Source organism: Oncorhynchus gorbuscha, linkage group LG02, assembly GCF_021184085.1.
Source record: "Oncorhynchus gorbuscha isolate QuinsamMale2020 ecotype Even-year linkage group LG02, OgorEven_v1.0, whole genome shotgun sequence".
Lineage (NCBI taxonomy): Eukaryota > Metazoa > Chordata > Actinopteri > Salmoniformes > Salmonidae > Oncorhynchus > Oncorhynchus gorbuscha.
Window position 1 is genome coordinate 61,217,047 of NC_060174.1, and position 20,000 is coordinate 61,237,046.

A 20,000-nucleotide genomic window follows, 5' to 3' on the forward strand; every position below is an offset into this window, starting at 1 on the left:
CTAGTATCACTGCCTAGTATCACTGCTCTGGCTAGTATCACTGCCTAGTATCACTGCTCTGGCTAGTATCACTGATCTGGCTAGTATCACTGTCATCACTGCTAGTATCACTGCCTAGTATCACTGCTCTGGCTAGTATCACTGCTCTGGCTAGTATCACTGTCACTGCTCTGGCTAGTATCACTGCTCTGGCTAGTATCACTGCTCTGGCTAGTATCACTGATCTGGCTAGTATCACTCACTGCCTAGTATCACTGTCACTGCTCTGGCTAGTATCACTGCCTAGTATCACTGTCACTGCTCTGGCTAGTATCACTGATCTGGCTAGTATCACTGCTCTGGCTAGTATCACTGCCTAGTATCACTGTCACTGCTCTGGCTAGTATCACTGCCTAGTATCACTGCTCTGGCTAGTATCACTGATCTGGCTAGTATCACTGTCACTGCTCTGGCTAGTATCACTGATCTGGCTAGTATCACTGCTCTGGCTAGTATCACTGATCTGGCTAGTATCACTGATCTGGCTAGTATCACTGCTCTGGCTAGTATCACTGATCTGGCTAGTATCACTGCTCTGGCTAGTATCACTGCCTAGTATCACTGTCACTGCTCTGGCTAGTATCACTGCCTAGTATCACTGTCACTGCTCTGGCTAGTATCACTGATCTGGCTAGTATCACTGCTCTGGCTAGTATCACTGCCTAGTATCACTGTCACTACTCTGGTTAGTATCACTGCTCTGCCTAGTATCACTGCTCTGGCTAGTATCACAGCCTAGTATCACTGCTCTGGCTAGTATCACTGTCACTACTCTTGCTAGTATCACTACTCTGCCAAGTATCACTACTCTGGCTAGTCATCACTGCTCTGGCTAGTATCACTGCTCTGCCTAGTATCACTGCTCTGGCTAGTATCACTGCTCTGCCTAGTATCACTGCTCTGGCTAGTATCACTGCTCTGCCTAGTATCACTACTCTGGCTAGTATCACTGCTCTGCCTAGTATCACTGCTCTGCCTAGTATCACTGCTCTGGCTAGTATCACTGCTCTGGCTAGTATCACTGCCTAGTATCACTGTTCTGCCTAGTATCACTACTCTGGCTAGTATCACTGCTCTGGCTAGTATCACTGCTCTGCCTAGTATCACTACTCTGGCTAGTATCACTGCCTAGGATCACTGCTCTGCCTAGTATCACTACTCTGGCTAGTATCACTGCCTAGGATCACTACTCTGCCTAGTATCACTACTCTGGCTAGTATCACTACTCTGCCTAGTATCACTACTCTGGCTAGTATCACTACTCTGGCTAGTATCACTGCCTAGGATCACTACTCTGCTTAGTATCACTACTCTGGCTAGTATCACTACTCTGGCTAGTATCACTGCCTAGTATCACTGTTCTGCCTAGTATCACTGCTCTGGCTAGTATCACTGCCTAGTATCACTGTTCTGCCTAGTATCACTACTCTGGCTAGTATCACTGCTCTGGCTAGTATCACTGCTCTGCCTAGTATCACTACTCTGGCTAGTATCACTGCCTAGGATCACTACTCTGCCTAGTATCACTACTCTGCCTAGTATCACTACTCTGGCTAGTATCACTGCTCTGGCTACTATCACTACTCTGGCTAGTATCACTGCTCTGCCTAGTATCACTGCTCTGCCGAGTATCACTATACTCTGGCTAGTATCACTGCTCTGGCTAGTATCACTGCTCTGGCTAGTATCACTGCCTAATATCACTGCTCTGGCTAGTATCACTGATCTGGCTAGTATCACTGTCACTGCTCTGGCTAGTATCACTGATCTGGCTAGTATAACTGTCACTACTCTTGCTAGTATCACTGCTCTGGCTAGTATCACTGCTCTGGCTGCACTACTCTGCCTAGTATCACTACTCTGGCACTGCTCTGTATATCACTGCTCTGGCTAGTATCACTGCTCTGCCTAGTATCACTACTCTGGCTAGTATCACTACTCTGCCTAGTATCACTACTCTGCTAGTATCACTGCTCTGGCTAGTATCACTGCTCTGCCTAGTATCACTACTCTGGCTAGTATCTGCCTAGTATCACTGCTCTGGCTAGTATCACTACTCTGCCTAGTATCACTACTGGCTAGTATCACTGCCTAGTATCACTGGGCTAGTATCACTGCTCTGGCTAGTATCACTGCCTAGGATCACTCTCTGCCTAGTATCACTACTCTGGCTAGTATCACTACTCTGGCTAGTATCACTACCTGGCTAGTATCACTGCCTAGTATCACTACTCTGGCTAGTATCACTACTCTGGCTAGTATCACTGCCTAGGATCACTACTCTGCCTAGTATCACTACTCTGGCTAGTATCACTGCCTAGTATCACTGTTCTTCCTAGTATCACTGCTCTGGCTAGTATCACTGCCTAGTATCACTGTTCTGCCTAGTATCACTAGTATCACTGCTGGCTAGTATCACTGCTCTGGCTAGTATCACTGCCTAGTATCACTGTTCTGCCTATTATCACTGCTCTGGCTAGTATCACTGCCTAGTATCACTGTTCTGCCTAGTATCACTACTCTGGCTAGTATCACTGCTCTGGCTAGTATCACTGCCTAGTATCACTGTTCTGCCTAGTATCACTGCTCTGGCTAGTATCACTGCCTAGTATCACTGTTCTGCCTAGTATCACTACTCTGGCTAGTATCACTGCTCTGCCTAGTATCACTGCCTAGTATCACTGTTCTGCCTAGTATCACTGCTCTGGCTAGTATCACTGCCTAGTATCACTGTTCTGCCTAGTATCACTACTCTGGCTAGTATCACTGCTCTGGCTAGTATCACTGCTCTGCCGAGTATCACTACTCTGGCTAGTATCACTGCCTAGGATCACTACTCTGCCTAGTATCACTACTCTGGCTAGTATCACTACTCTGGCTAGTATCACTGCCTAGGATCACTACTCTGCCTAGTATCACTACTCTGCCTAGTATCACTACTCTGGCTAGTATCACTGCCTAGGATCACTGCTCTGCCTAGTATCACTACTCTGCCTAGGATCACTACTCTGCCTAGGATCACTACTCTGCCTAGTATCACTACTCTGCCTAGGATCACTACTCTGCCTAGTATCACTACTCTGCCTAGTATCACTACTCTGCCTAGGATCACTACTCTGCCTAGGATCACTACTCTGCCTAGTATCACTACTCTGCCTAGTATCACTACTCTGGCTAGTATCACTGCCTAGGATCACTACTCTGCCTAGTATCACTACTCTGGCTAGTATCACTGCTCTGGCTAGTATCACTGCTCTGCCTAGTATCACTACTCTGGCTAGTATCACTGCTCTGCCTAGTATCACTACTCTGGCTAGTATCACTGCCTAGGATCACTACTCTGGCTAGTATCACTACTCTGCCTAGTATCACTACTCTGGCTAGTATCACTACTCTGCCTAGTATCACTACTCTGGCTAGTATCACTGCCTAGGATCACTACTCTGCCTAGTATCACTACTCTGGCTAGTATCACTACTCTGGCTAGTATCACTGCTCTGGCTAGTATCACTGCTCTGCCTAGTATCACTACTCTGGCTAGTATCACTGCTCTGCCTAGTATCACTACTCTGGCTAGTATCACTGCCTAGGATCACTGCTCTGCCTAGTATCACTACTCTGCCTAGGATCACTACTCTGCCTAGTATCACTACTCTGCCTAGTATCACTACTCTGGCTAGTATCACTGCCTAGGATCACTGCTCTGCCTAGTATCACTACTCTGCCTAGGATCACTACTCTGCCTAGTATCACTCACTCTCTGCCTAGTATCACTACTCTGCCTAGTATCACTACTCTCTGCTAGTATCACTACTCTGGCTAGTATCACTGCTCTGGCTAGTATCACTGCTCTGCCTAGTATCACTACTCTGGCTAGTATCATCTCTGCCTAGTATCACTACTCTGGCTAGTATCACTGCCTAGGATCACTACTCTGGCTAGTATCACTACTCTGCCTAGGATCACTACTCTGGCTAGTATCACTACTCTGCCTAGTCACTGCTCTGGCTAGTATCACTGCCTAGGATCACTACTCTGCCTAGTATCACTACTCTGGCTAGTATCACTACTCTGGCTAGTATCACTGCTCTGGCTAGTATCACTGCTCTCACTGCCTAGTATCACTACTCTGGCTAGTATCACTACTCTGGCTAGTATCACTGCTCTGGCTAGTATCACTCTGCTCTGGCTAGTCACTGCTCTGCCTAGTATCACTACTCTGGCTAGTATCACTGCTCTGCCTAGTATCACTACTCTGGCTAGTATCACTGCCTAGCCTAGTCACTACTCTGGCTAGTATCACTACTCTGGCTAGTATCACTGCTCTGGCTAGTATCACTACTCTGGCTAGTATCACTGCTCTGCCTAGTATCACTACTCTGGCTATATCACTGCTCTGCCTAGTATCACTACTCTGGCTAGTATCTGCCTAGGATCACTACTCTGCCTAGTATCACTACTCTGGCTAGTATCACTACTCTGGCTAGTATCACTGCTCTGGCCTAGTATCACTGCTCTGGCTAGTATCACTACTCTGCCTAGTATCACTGCTCTGCCTAGTATCACTACTCTGGCTAGTATCACTGCCTAGGATCACTCAGTATCTGGCTAGTATCACTACTCTGCCTAGTATCACTGCTCTGCCTAGTATCACTGCTCTGGCTAGTATCACTGCTCTGCCTAGGATCACTGCTCTGCCTAGTATCACTACTCTGCTAGGATCACTACTCTGGCTAGTATCACTGCCTAGGATCCTAGCCTATCACTGTTCTGCCTAGTATCACTACTCTGGCTAGTATCACTGCCTAGGATCACTGCTCTGCCTAGTATCACTACTCTGCCTAGGATCACTACTCTGCCTAGTATCACTGTTCTGCCTAGTATCACTACTCTGGCTAGTATCACTGCCTAGGATCACTGGCCTAGTATCACTACTCTGCCTAGGATCACTGTTCTGCCTAGTATCACTACTCTGCCTAGTATCACTACTCTGGCTAGTATCACTACTCTGCCTAGTATCACTACTCTGGCTAGTATCACTGCTCTGGCTAGTATCACTGCTCTGCCTAGTATCACTACTCTGGCTAGTATCACTGCTCTGCCTAGTATCACTACTCTGGCTAGTATCACTGCCTAGGATCACTACTCTGGCTAGTATCACTACTCTGCCTAGGATCACTACTCTGGCTAGTATCACTACTGCCTAGTATCACTACTCTGGCTAGTATCACTGCCTAGGATCACTACTCTGCCTAGTATCACTACTCTGGCTAGTATCACTACTCTGGCTAGTATCACTGCTCTGGCTAGTATCACTGCTCTGCCTAGTATCACTACTCTGGCTAGTATCACTGCTCTGCCTAGTATCACTACTCTGGCTATCACTATCACTGCTCTGGCTAGTATCACTGCTCTGCCTAGTATCACTACTCTGGCTAGTATCACTGCTCTGCCTAGTATCACTACTCTGGCTAGTATCACTGCCTAGGATCACTACTCTGCCTAGTATCACTACTCTGGCTAGTATCACTACTCTGGCTAGTATCACTGCTCTGGCTAGTATCACTACTCTGGCTAGTATCACTGCTCTGCCTAGTATCACTACTCTGGCTAGTATCACTGCCTACCTAGTATCACTACTCTGGCTAGTATCACTGCCTAGGATCACTACTCTGCCTAGTATCACTACTCTGGCTAGTATCACTACTCTGGCTAGTATCACTGCTCTGGCTAGTATCACTACTCTGGCTAGTATCACTGCTCTGCCTAGTATCACTACTCTGGCTAGTATCACTGCTCTGCCTAGTATCACTACTCTGGCTAGTATCACTGCCTAGGATCACTACTCTGCCTAGTATCACTACTCTGGCTAGTATCACTACTCTGGCTAGTATCACTGCTCTGGCTAGTATCACTGCTCTGCCTAGTATCACTACTCTGGCTAGTATCACTGCTCTGCCTAGTATCACTACTCTGGCTAGTATCACTGCTCTGGCTAGTATCACTACTCTGGCTAATATCACTACTCTGGCTAGTATCACTGCTCTGCCTAGTATCACTACTCTGGCTAGTATCACTGCTCTGCCTAGGATCACTGCTCTGCCTAGTATCACTACTCTGCCTAGGATCACTACTCTGGCTAGTATCACTGCCTAGGACCACTGCCTAGTATCACTACTCTGCCTAGTATCACTACTCTGGCTAGTATCACTACTCTGCCTAGGATCACTACTCTGCCTAGTATCACTACTCTGCCTAGTATCACTACTCTGGCTAGTATCACTGCCTAGGATCACTACTCTGCCTAGTATCACTACTCTGGCTAGTATCACTACTCTGGCTAGTATCACTGCTCTGGCTAGTATCACTGCTCTGCCTAGTATCACTACTCTGGCTAGTATCACTGCTCTGCCTAGTATCACTACTCTGGCTAGTATCACTGCCTAGGATCACTACTCTGCCTAGTATCACTACTCTGGCTAGTATCACTACTCTGGCTAGTATCACTGCCTAGGATCACTACTCTGCCTAGTATCACTACTCTGCCTAGTATCACTACTCTGGCTAGTATCACTGCCTAGGATCACTGCTCTGCCTAGTATCACTACTCTGCCTAGGATCACTACTCTGCCTAGGATCACTACTCTGCCTAGTATCACTACTCTGCCTAGTATCACTACTCTGCCTAGTATCACTACTCTGCCTAGTATCACTACTCTGCCTAGGATCACTACTCTGCCTAGGATCACTACTCTGCCTAGTATCACTACTCTGCCTAGTATCACTACTCTGGCTAGTATCACTGCCTAGGATCACTACTCTGCCTAGTATCACTACTCTGGCTAGTATCACTGCTCTGGCTAGTATCACTGCTCTGCCTAGTATCACTACTCTGGCTAGTATCACTGCTCTGCCTAGTATCACTACTCTGGCTAGTATCACTGCCTAGGATCACTACTCTGGCTAGTATCACTACTCTGCCTAGTATCACTACTCTGGCTAGTATCACTACTCTGCCTAGTATCACTACTCTGGCTAGTATCACTGCCTAGTATCACTGTTCTGCCTAGTATCACTACTCTGGCTAGTATCACTGCTCTGGCTAGTATCACTGCTCTGCCGAGTATCACTACTCTGGCTAGTATCACTGCCTAGGATCACTACTCTGCCTAGTATCACTACTCTGGCTAGTATCACTACTCTGGCTAGTATCACTGCCTAGGATCACTACTCTGCCTAGTATCACTACTCTGCCTAGTATCACTACTCTGGCTAGTATCACTGCCTAGGATCACTGCTCTGCCTAGTATCACTACTCTGCCTAGGATCACTACTCTGCCTAGGATCACTACTCTGCCTAGTATCACTACTCTGCCTAGTATCACTACTCTGCCTAGTATCACTACTCTGCCTAGTATCACTACTCTGCCTAGGATCACTACTCTGCCTAGGATCACTACTCTGCCTAGTATCACTACTCTGCTGGCTCTGGCTAGTATCACTGCCTAGGATCACTACTCTGCCTAGTATCACTACTCTGGCTAGTATCACTGCTCTGGCTAGTATCACTGCTCTGCCTAGTATCACTACTCTGGCTAGTATCACTGCTCTGCCTAGTATCACTACTCTGGCTAGTATCACTGCCTCAGGATCACTACTGGCTAGTATCACTACTCTGCCTAGTATCACTACTCTGGCTAGTATCACTACTCTGCCTAGTATCACTACTCTGGCTAGTATCACTGCCTAGGATCACTACTCTGCCTAGTATCACTACTCTGGCTAGTATCACTACTCTGGCTAGTATCACTGCTCTGGCTAGTATCACTGCTCTGCCTAGTATCACTACTCTGGCTAGTATCACTGCTCTGCCTAGTATCACTACTCTGGCTAGTATCACTGCCTAGGATCACTGCTCTGCCTAGTATCACTACTCTGCCTAGGATCACTACTCTGCCTAGTATCACTACTCTGCCTAGTATCACTACTCTGGCTAGTATCACTGCCTAGGATCACTGCTCTGCCTAGTATCACTACTCTGCCTAGGATCACTACTCTGCCTAGTATCACTACTCTGCCTAGTATCACTACTCTGCCTAGTATCACTACTCTGGCTAGTATCACTACTCTGGCTAGTATCACTGCTCTGGCTAGTATCACTGCTCTGCCTAGTATCACTACTCTGGCTAGTATCACTGCTCTGCCTAGTATCACTACTCTGGCTAGTATCACTGCCTAGGATCACTACTCTGGCTAGTATCACTACTCTGCCTAGGATCACTACTCTGGCTAGTATCACTACTCTGCCTAGTATCACTACTCTGGCTAGTATCACTGCCTAGGATCACTACTCTGCCTAGTATCACTACTCTGGCTAGTATCACTACTCTGGCTAGTATCACTGCTCTGGCTAGTATCACTGCTCTGCCTAGTATCACTACTCTGGCTAGTATCACTGCTCTGCCTAGTATCACTACTCTGGCTAGTATCACTGCTCTGGCTAGTATCACTGCTCTGCCTAGTATCACTACTCTGGCTAGTATCACTGCTCTGCCTAGTATCACTACTCTGGCTAGTATCACTGCCTAGGATCACTACTCTGCCTAGTATCACTACTCTGGCTAGTATCACTACTCTGGCTAGTATCACTGCTCTGGCTAGTATCACTACTCTGGCTAGTATCACTGCTCTGCCTAGTATCACTACTCTGGCTAGTATCACTGCTCTACCTAGTATCACTACTCTGGCTAGTATCACTGCCTAGGATCACTACTCTGCCTAGTATCACTACTCTGGCTAGTATCACTACTCTGGCTAGTATCACTGCTCTGGCTAGTATCACTACTCTGGCTAGTATCACTGCTCTGCCTAGTATCACTACTCTGGCTAGTATCACTGCTCTGCCTAGTATCACTACTCTGGCTAGTATCACTGCCTAGGATCACTACTCTGCCTAGTATCACTACTCTGGCTAGTATCACTACTCTGGCTAGTATCACTGCTCTGGCTAGTATCACTGCTCTGCCTAGTATCACTACTCTGGCTAGTATCACTGCTCTGCCTAGTATCACTACTCTGGCTAGTATCACTGCTCTGGCTAGTATCACTACTCTGGCTAATATCACTACTCTGGCTAGTATCACTGCTCTGCCTAGTATCACTACTCTGGCTAGTATCACTGCTCTGCCTAGGATCACTGCTCTGCCTAGTATCACTACTCTGCCTAGGATCACTACTCTGGCTAGTATCACTGCCTAGGATCACTACTCTGCCTAGTATCACTACTCTGCCTAGTATCACTACTCTGGCTAGTATCACTGCCTAGGATCACTGCTCTGCCTAGTATCACTACTCTGCCTAGGATCACTACTCTGCCTAGTATCACTACTCTGCCTAGTATCACTACTCTGGCTAGTATCACTGCCTAGGATCACTGCTCTGCCTAGTATCACTACTCTGCCTAGGATCACTACTCTGCCTAGTATCACTACTCTGCCTAGTATCACTACTCTGCCTAGTATCACTACTCTGGCTAGTATCACTACTCTGGCTAGTATCACTGCTCTGGCTAGTATCACTGCTCTGCCTAGTATCACTACTCTGGCTAGTATCACTGCTCTGCCTAGTATCACTACTCTGGCTAGTATCACTGCCTAGGATCACTACTCTGGCTAGTATCACTACTCTGCCTAGGATCACTACTCTGGCTAGTATCACTACTCTGCCTAGTATCACTACTCTGGCTAGTATCACTGCCTAGGATCACTACTCTGCCTAGTATCACTACTCTGGCTAGTATCACTACTCTGGCTAGTATCACTGCTCTGGCTAGTATCACTGCTCTGCCTAGTATCACTACTCTGGCTAGTATCACTGCTCTGCCTAGTATCACTACTCTGGCTAGTATCACTGCTCTGGCTAGTATCACTGCTCTGCCTAGTATCACTACTCTGGCTAGTATCACTGCTCTGCCTAGTATCACTACTCTGGCTAGTATCACTGCCTAGGATCACTACTCTGCCTAGTATCACTACTCTGGCTAGTATCACTACTCTGGCTAGTATCACTGCTCTGGCTAGTATCACTACTCTGGCTAGTATCACTGCTCTGCCTAGTATCACTACTCTGGCTAGTATCACTGCTCTACCTAGTATCACTACTCTGGCTAGTATCACTGCCTAGGATCACTACTCTGCCTAGTATCACTACTCTGGCTAGTATCACTACTCTGGCTAGTATCACTGCTCTGGCTAGTATCACTACTCTGGCTAGTATCACTGCTCTGCCTAGTATCACTACTCTGGCTAGTATCACTGCTCTGCCTAGTATCACTACTCTGGCTAGTATCACTGCCTAGGATCACTACTCTGCCTAGTATCACTACTCTGGCTAGTATCACTACTCTGGCTAGTATCACTGCTCTGGCTAGTATCACTGCTCTGCCTAGTATCACTACTCTGGCTAGTATCACTGCTCTGCCTAGTATCACTACTCTGGCTAGTATCACTGCTCTGGCTAGTATCACTACTCTGGCTAATATCACTACTCTGGCTAGTATCACTGCTCTGCCTAGTATCACTACTCTGGCTAGTATCACTGCTCTGCCTAGGATCACTGCTCTGCCTAGTATCACTACTCTGCCTAGGATCACTACTCTGGCTAGTATCACTGCCTAGGATCACTACTCTGCCTAGTATCACTACTCTGCCTAGTATCACTACTCTGGCTAGTATCACTACTCTGCCTAGGATCACTACTCTGCCTAGTATCACTACTCTGCCTAGTATCACTACTCTGGCTAGTATCACTGCCTAGGATCACTACTCTGCCTAGTATCACTACTCTGGCTAGTATCACTACTCTGGCTAGTATCACTGCTCTGGCTAGTATCACTGCTCTGCCTAGTATCACTACTCTGGCTAGTATCACTGCTCTGCCTAGTATCACTACTCTGGCTAGTATCACTGCCTAGGATCACTACTCTGCCTAGTATCACTACTCTGGCTAGTATCACTGCTCTGCCTAGTATCACTACTCTGGCTAGTATCACTGCCTAGGATCACTACTCTGCCTAGTATCACTACTCTGGCTAGTATCACTGCCTAGGATCACTACTCTGCCTAGTATCACTACTCTGGCTAGTATCACTGCCTAGGATCACTACTCTGCCTAGTATCACTACTCTGGCTAGTATCACTACTCTGGCTAGTATCACTGCTCTGGCTAGTATCACTGCTCTGCCTAGTATCACTACTCTGGCTAGTATCACTGCTCTGCCTAGTATCACTACTCTGGCTAGTATCACTGCCTAGGATCACTACTCTGCCTAGTATCACTACTCTGGCTAGTATCACTGCTCTGCCTAGTATCACTACTCTGGCTAGTATCACTGCCTAGGATCACTACTCTGCCTAGTATCACTACTCTGGCTAGTATCACTACTCTGGCTAGTATCACTGCTCTGGCTAGTATCACTGCTCTGCCTAGTATCACTACTCTGGCTAGTATCACTGCTCTGCCTAGTATCACTACTCTGGCTAGTATCACTGCTCTGCCTAGTATCACTACTCTGCCTAGTATCACTGCTCTGGCTAGTATCACTGCTCTGGCTAGTATCACTGCTCTGCCTAGTATCACTGCTCTGCCTAGTATCACTGCTCTGGCTGGTATCACTGCTCTGGCTAGTTTCACTGCCTAGTATCACTGCCTAGTATCACTGCTCTGCCTAGTATCACTGCCTAGTATCACTGCCTAGTATCACTGCTCTGCCTAGTATCACTGCCTAGTATCACTGCTCTGGCTAGTTTCACTGCCTAGTATCACTACTCTGGCTAGTATCACTGCTCTGCCTAGTATCACTGCTCTGGCTAGTATCACTGCCCTGGCCAGTTTCACTGCCTAGTATCACTGCCTAGTATCACTGCTCTGGCTAGTATCACTGCTCTGGCTAGTTTCACTGCCTAGTATCACTGCCTAGTATCACTGCTCTGCCTAGTATCACTGCCTAGTATCACTGCCTAGTATCACTGCTCTGCCTAGTATCACTGCTCTGGCTAGTTTCACTGCCTAGTATCACTGCCTAGTATCACTGTTCTGCCTAGTATCACTGCCTAGTATCACTGCCTAGTATCACTGCCTAGTATCACTGCTCTGCCTAGTATCACTGCCTAGTATCACTGCCTAGTATCACTGCCTAGTATCACTGCTCTGGCTAGTATCACTGCCTAGTATCACTGCCTAGTATCACTGCTCTGCCTAGTATCACTGCCTAGTATCACTGCCTAGTATCACTGCCTAGTATCACTGCTCTGGCTAGTTTCACTGCCTAGTATCACTACTCTGGCTAGTATCACTGCTCTGCCTAGTATCACTGCTCTGGCTAGTATCACTGCTCTGGCTAGTTTCACTGCCTAGTATCACTGCTCTGCCTAGTATCACTGCCTAGTATCACTGCCTAGTATTACTGCTCTGCCTAGTATCACTGCCTAGTATCACTGCTCTGGCTAGTTTCACTGCCTAGTATCACTGCCTAGTATCACTGCTCTGCCTAGTATCACTGCCTAGTATCACTGCCTAGTATCACTGCCTAGTATCACTGCTCTGCCTAGTATCACTGCCTAGTATCACTGCCTAGTATCACTGCTCTGCCTAGTATCACTGCCTAGTATCACTGCCTAGTATCACTGCCTAGTATCACTGCCTAGTATCACTGCTCTGCCTAGTATCACTGCCTAGTATCACTGCCTAGTATCACTGCTCTTTATTAAGCTTTATGTGGATTTTTTGGACATAATAGACTGTAAAAACACCAGCAAATCAGCTCCAAGTGATTTTAATTGTGGAAATCTGTTCCAAAGTATTGCTACGCATAATAGAAAGATATACACACATTTTACAAAACTTGAGGAACACCTGCTCTTTTCATGATATAGATTGACCTGGTGAATGCAGGTGAAAGCTATGATCCCTTATTGGTCAATTGTTAAATCCACTTCAATCAGTGTAGATGAAGGGGAGGAGACAGGTTAAAGAATGATTTCTGAGCCTTGAGACATGGATTGTGTATGTGTGCCATTCAGAGGGTCATTTAAGTACCTTTGAACAATGTATGGTAGTAGGTGCCAATCGCAAAAGTTTGAGTGTGTCAAGAACTGCAACGCTGCTGGGTTTTTCACGCTCAGCTGTTTCCCATGTGTATCAAGAATGGTCCACCACCCAGAAGACATCCAGCCAACTCGACACTGTGGGAAGCATTGGAGTCAACATGGGCCAGCACCACTGTAGAATGCTTTCGACACCTTGTAGACTCCGTGCCCTGACAAATTGAGTCTGTTCTGAGGGCAAAAGTGGGTGCAACTCAATGTTAGGAAGGTCTTCCTAATGTTTTGTACACTCAGTGTATAACGTCATCTACGGAGTTAAGTTGTGATGCTCCAAGAAGTGTGTACGGCCAACTACATCAAGTCACTAACAGTCAATACTTGTGAAAATGTCTATTCTTTAATGCATTGTCCATTCTTAAATGTCCATTTTCTTTTTGTCCTGTGTAACTTCAAGCCTTTCTTTGGGTGCTGAAGTCTGTAGTTTTTGATTAAAGTAGCATTTTACACAACCTCTGCCGTGAGCAGATTTTCTCTTGATTTGTCAAGCGAAGCATAAAAATCAACATTCTACTTTTTATTTTATTTTTTACAAATGGATCCCATCTCCAACTACATAACAATCAGGACAATCGTTAAAGAATGGACCTTCATACAATTATCGAGCGTTTGAAACCGCTAACTTCGAAGGAGATGCAACTCAATGTTAGGAAGGTATTCCTAATGTTTTTTATACACTCAGTGTATGCGACCGTATACGAACGCAAGCAAGGTTTGGAACGATTGTGTTTTAGTCAAATATTATATCTGTTTGGCTTCTTGCGGTCAATTTGCGGTCCACAGATGATTTACAATCATGTTCCAGCCCCCTGACCATCCGCCCAATAAAAAAAGTCATCCTGAATCTAGTTGATGATCCCTGCCGTGTGGACTAAAAAAGTAGTGCCAAAATAAAGAAAACACCATCACACAGTGTCTTAATAGGGCGTTGGGTCATTACCAGCCAGAACAGTTTCAATGCGCCTTGGCATCGATTCTACAATCGTCTGGAACTTTATTAGAGGGATGCGACACCGTTCTGCCACGAGAAATGCCATCATTTGGTGTTTAGTTGATGGCGGTGGAAAACGCCGTCTCAGGCGCCGCTCCAGAATCTCCCATAAGTGTTCCGTTGGGTTGAGATCCGGGGACTGAGAAGGCCGTGGCATATGGTTTACATCGTTTTCATGCTCTTCAAACCATTTAGTGACCACTCGTGCCCCTGTGGATTGGGGGAATTTTGTGGGGCAGAGCCATTGTAGCCAAAACAATGGCATGCTGAACATTTTTTTATACATGACCCTAAGCATGATGGGATGTTAATTGCTTAATTAACTCAGGAAGCACACCTGTGTGGAAGCAGCTGCTTCCAATACACTTTGTGTCCCTCATTTCCTCGTGTTTTCCATCTTTTTTGGCCGTCACCTGTATGTCTTATCATTTGTCTGTAGTTTCTAAGTTCAATTTCATCGATGCTTCGAACCAGATAGTATCCAGATAAATATATCTGACAGAAGGGATATATACCAGCATAGACTGATAGAATAACACCATGTGCTGTAGTATGTACAGGCCATGACTATTGAAGTGATTGTTGTTGGGTTACTTTCTGTATTTGACATGGATATCTAGTTGAGAGTGCATGCACAGTGAAACAGCGCTTTTCCTCGGGGCATAATTACTGATCCCTGAGAATAAGGTGTCGCTGAGCCGTAATTTTCCTCTGCTGCGTTGCTGTAACTGAATGTCCTTGGATCAGCCAGGCTTAATTGATTTCCCATGGAGAGAGGGGGGGTGGAGAGAGGGGGAGAAGAGGGGGGTAGAGAAGAGAGAGGAGGGGTGTGGAGAAGAGGGGGAGAAGTGAGGGGGGAGGAGGAGAAGAGGGGGAGAGAGAGGGGGAGAAGAGAGAGGAGGGGGGGGAGAAGAGGGGGAAAGGGAGAGAGGGGGAAGAAGAGGGGGAGGAGAGAGAGGAGGGGGAAGAGGTGGGGGGGGAGGGGGAGAAGAGAGGGGGAGGGAGAGAGGGAGAGGGGGAGAAAGGGAGGGTAGAGGTGAGGAGATGGAAAGGTAGAGATGGAGCGAACATGAGAGAGATGAAAGAAAGATAGAGAGAGAGAGAGAGAGAGAGAGAGAGAGAGAGAGAGAGAGAGAGAGAGAGAGAGAGAGAGAGAGAGAGAGAGACGGGATGAGGGAGAGGGAGAGGGAGAGGGACGGGATGAGGGAGAGGGAGAGACGGAAAGAAATTGAGAGAGAGAGAAAAAAAGAGAGATGACAGCAAGATAGAGAGACATACGCTAAGCTGGAGAGACCGACAGAGGAGGTGTGAGACATGTCATAGGTTTTGGGCTAAGGGAGGGTAGAGGATGGGGGTCTCAGGTCCAGTGTAGTGTAGTGTCGGGGCGGTGTAATTACACTGAGCTTTTTAAAGCATCCTGTTAACCAGCTCTGTCAGCGAGGGCTAAGGAGACGCACCCTGATGGACACATTCTCAAAGCATGACTGACGGATGGACAGGGCGCAGAATCGCTGCCTTAATGGCATTTCTCTCTCCCGCTTTCTCTCTCTCTCTCTCTCTCTCTCTCTCTCTCTCTCTCTCTCTCTCTCTCTCTCTCTCTCTCTCTCTCTCTCTCTCTCTCTCTCTCTCTCTCTCTTCTCTCTCTCTCTCTCTCTCTCTCTCTCTCTCTCTCTCTCTCTCTCTCTCTCTCTCTCTCTCTCTCTCTCTCTCTCTCTACGTTGGCAGGGTCTCTGGCTAATTACGCCTCTAGCCAACGCTGGGGGAGCCCTTGGATGCAGTCCAAATGGGCCAACAGCACCATTGCTGGGGACTTTTTAGCACCCCCGCCCTCTGCTATACTGCACCGACGGGAACTTCAAGTCCGAATTGCCACTGAAGTGGTCCAGTCACCAAGGTCAAACGGTTGAGTCATTGGACCTCCAGTAAAAGTTAGAGGCTGCCGCTGCGTTAGGAGGGAGGAGCGCCGGGGCGAACCGTTCCCAGTAGACCTGTACTGAGGGATAGGCTCTCCTGAGACCTGGCTCTCCTCTGTGCCCTTCAGGCCCCATTCTCTCCAAAGCGCCTGGAACGGAGGGGATTTTGAAGACATTCATCGCTAAGCCTTTATTCGGTCTTTCAGTGCTCTCGTCTTTTTGTTTGAAAGGTCTCATCCTTTCCAGGATTACTTGGCGGTCTTATAACTTCTCCAGGGCCGCTGAAGAATATCGGATAGCACTTAGACGAAGTGTGTACCCGATGGAGACGTTCATAACTGGAGTTGTTCCCCTGCTTGTTTTCATCTGTCCTCCCAGACATATGACTCTCGTTGTGCTTTTGTTTCATTCCCGATACATTCGAATACACACTGCTCTCCCAATATCCGTTTTTGTCTTTGGCGGCCGTGGACCACAACACACTCACACTCAAACCTACTTGCAGGCTTGAACAATGCTCTCTCTTTCAACACAGACGTTACGCACCGTGTCTCAAATACACACAGTCCTGCGAAGGGACCCTGAGCCTCAGGTGTTGGACTCAGCCATTGGTTTAGCCGTTTTTTTTGTTTTTTTCTTCTCTCTTTTTCTTCTCTCATTCAAATGGGTCCCCGCTGAAAAGCAGGGGGATCCTACAGAGGAAGAATTTAATTCGCATTATTATTAGAAGAATCACTCACTGCAATCTGTTGCAAAAACACCATCTGGCATTTCACTCGGAGGACTTTAGTTGCTTATTAAGCAGAATTGAACAATGATTTCGACTCCTCTCGCGTTTGCTTCCTCCTCCCACCCCCCACCCTCCCTTCCGTAACTCTACTTAGGTCTTTTTATGGTTCCTCACCACTGGGCTTCCATTACATTTCATTTTATTGATTTATTTATGTATATGAGACACTCAGCCGCGAATAGCGTTGACTGGAACGTGTTAACCCTTTAAGGGCCCCGAGCTGGGATTTGACAGGAAATAGGTGATTTCCTGTGCCACATTCTGCCTCGTTCTAATGGATGGCCTGCCTGCCTGTAGTGATCACTGCAATAGCGCCCAACGCTACTCTACTCGGCCGTACAGTACCATATCTCAGCTGTAACCTCACAGGGACCTACAGTGGTCATTTAAAGGCCGTTTACATGGTCTTCACAAGGCAGGGCTTTGCTTTCACAGGCCACCCTAGTCTCATGCCATTGGGATGTGTGCTGCTGGGCTGTTGTGTAGGCGGGCTCCTCCTGCTCACCTCCCTCCGCTTGTCTCCCCTGTATGTGTCCCCAGGTGGCAGCGAGTCCTCCTGGGACAAAGAGAAGCTCCAGTCTCCCCCCTCCTCCGGCGCTGCCCACGGCCTCGGTCACGCAGGCCTGTCAGGGCAGCACGGCCTGTCCAGCTCCCACCTCAGCTCTCTGCAGCAGAACCACCTACTGGCCAACCGTGAGTCAGACGCCTGCACACACTCATCCTGCCTCCTTCCCCTTTCCCCACACGTCTCCCTCAGTCTGTCACCAACTCTGTATGGTCGTCTGTCTGTGCTATGGTTTAAGCGATACAAACGTATCTAATAAAGTGTAATAGTGTGCTGTGTGGGAAAAGGTTAAACATCCATCCATCTCTCTCTCATCTCCTTCTCTATATATATATATTTCTCTCTCCCCCTTCTTTCTATCTCTCTCTCTCTTTCGCTCTCTCTTTCCCCTGTCTCTCTCTTTCTCTCTCCCCCTCTCGCTCTCTCTCTCTTTCTCTCACTCTCTCTTTCTCTCCCCCCTCTCTCTCTCTCTCTCTCTCTCTCTCTCTCTCTCTCTCTCTCTCTCTCTCTCTCTCTCTCTCTCTCTCTCTCTCTCTCTCTCTCTCTCTCCTCTCTCTCCTCCCCTCTCTATCTCTCTCCCAACTCTGTCTCTTCTCTCTCTCTCTGCAGGATTGGACCTTCCATTCATGATGATGCCCCACCCCCTGCTGCCCGTCAGCCTGCCGCCTGCCTCTGTTGCCATGGCAATGAACCAGATGAACCACCTGAACACCATCGCAAACATGGCCGCTGCAGCTCAGATGCACAGCCCCTTGTCCAGAGCAGGAGCGTCTGTCATCAAGGTAAGACAAAAGAGACACACACATATGCACACACACACACACACACACACACACACACACACACACACACACACACACACACACACACACACACACACACACACACACACACACACACACACACACACACACACACACACACACACACACACACACACACACACACACACACACACACACACACACACACACACACACACACACACGTTCACAGTTCATACCATCCATCTGTGAATGTATTTCAACACTGCTCACTACACCACTAGTGATATGAGAACCGAATGTGCAGAAAGTGAGAGACATTCATCCCGTTTAAAATGCATGTTAGGCTGTGGCTACAATAACAGCACTGTTGACGAGGGGTGGAATTCAGCTCTAGAGGCCAGTAATGAGTAGAATTCCACGTTGGAAAGCATGTTAATATCGACATAAGAAAACAGAGGGCTTTTATGTCATTAGTATGCAATCCTCATGGATGTATTTAGAGATCTGTAGATATGGTTGAGTATACTGAGTAGATTCTTTCCTTCCGTCTCCCCACATGAGGCCAGAACAGAGAGGATGGGTAAATGTGTCCTACACAGGGGGTTGGCAGACTGCTACGGGAATGTGTGTGTGTGTGTGTGTGTGTGTGTCGCTGAGACTCATGGCTCGTGTCAGAGACAGCCAGGGGCTTAGAGAACAGGCAAGGGATATATCACACACACAGAGACACACAGATAGACAGACACACACAAACACACAAAAATCTGTTATGTTCCCATAATGCCTTTAGAATCCATACTTTCATTTGCTGTTGCTATTTTCCAGCATCAGGTTGATCGATTGACGGAATTCCTTTATTTGCGTTCGATCAGACACTTTTCCCCCATTCATTCTTCGTACACAGACAACGTTTCCACCATTCAGACACTCACCATTCATTTCCCCATTCATACTTCGTACACAGACAACGTTTCCACCATTCATACTTCGTACACAGACAACGTTTCCACCATTCATACTTCGTACACAGACAACGTTTCCACCAATTTGCCTGATTATTTGTACCCGTTTTTTTCACGACACCTGAAAGGGGTAAAGGGGGAAAAACATGGCAAATGAAAAGCCAACGAAACACCTCGTCATGAGTCCTGCGTTTTTTCACAGACCCTGTAACCAGAATACAGGTATGGCGTTTGTGTGAACGGTTCCCTGCTTTTCTGCAGGTAAATTCACCGACACTTCCATTGTTTGATTCCTCCCTAATTTGAAATGCCAACAGCCCACCTTGGTGTACCGACACCAACCCATAACTCCCAATTTGCCAGTTACCCACTGATATGTATAAAAAGGGGTGTATACCTGCAAGAAAGTGGTAAATAAGGGTCTGTTTGAAAGGGGGTCGTATATATTGCCGTATATATATATATCTTTTTTTTAAACGGGTAATATGCCACATCTTCTGTCTGAAATGGGTGACACTGCTTAGCTCACCCATCAAGACAGACACAGCACCCTCTCCCTAGTGACCTGCTCCAGACAGGCATGTTGGGGTGTATTTTTAGTGTCCCGCACACAAAGTGAGAGGATGGGTGTGTTTTTTGGCGAGGTGGCGAGGGCAGAGGGGCCCCGTCGTCCCGTAGATCTGCTCTATTTAAATAGTGCCACCCGGTTCGCAGATGGCAGAGGGAGAGAGCAGCGTCTGGTGCTGTTTACTTTCCCAGCATCCCCTTCACCCCGGCCTGTTTGTCTTACCCTACCTATATAGATATCAGCGA

General features: G+C 47.3%; 1 protein-coding gene across 8 annotated transcripts in view; it reads left to right on the forward strand.

The window, feature by feature from the left end:
* The window catches only part of dacha (dachshund a), a 142,972-nt gene that overhangs the window by 99,072 nt on the left and 23,900 nt on the right, over nucleotides 1-20,000 (forward strand). For all 8 annotated transcript variants that reach the window (XM_046315405.1, XM_046315465.1, XM_046315426.1 and 5 more), the window contains exons 4-5: nucleotides 17,434-17,586; nucleotides 18,068-18,240. In XM_046315405.1, the coding sequence (XP_046171361.1) occupies nucleotides 17,434-17,586; nucleotides 18,068-18,240 (326 nt within the window). The remainder of the gene's footprint in view (nucleotides 1-17,433; nucleotides 17,587-18,067; nucleotides 18,241-20,000) is intronic.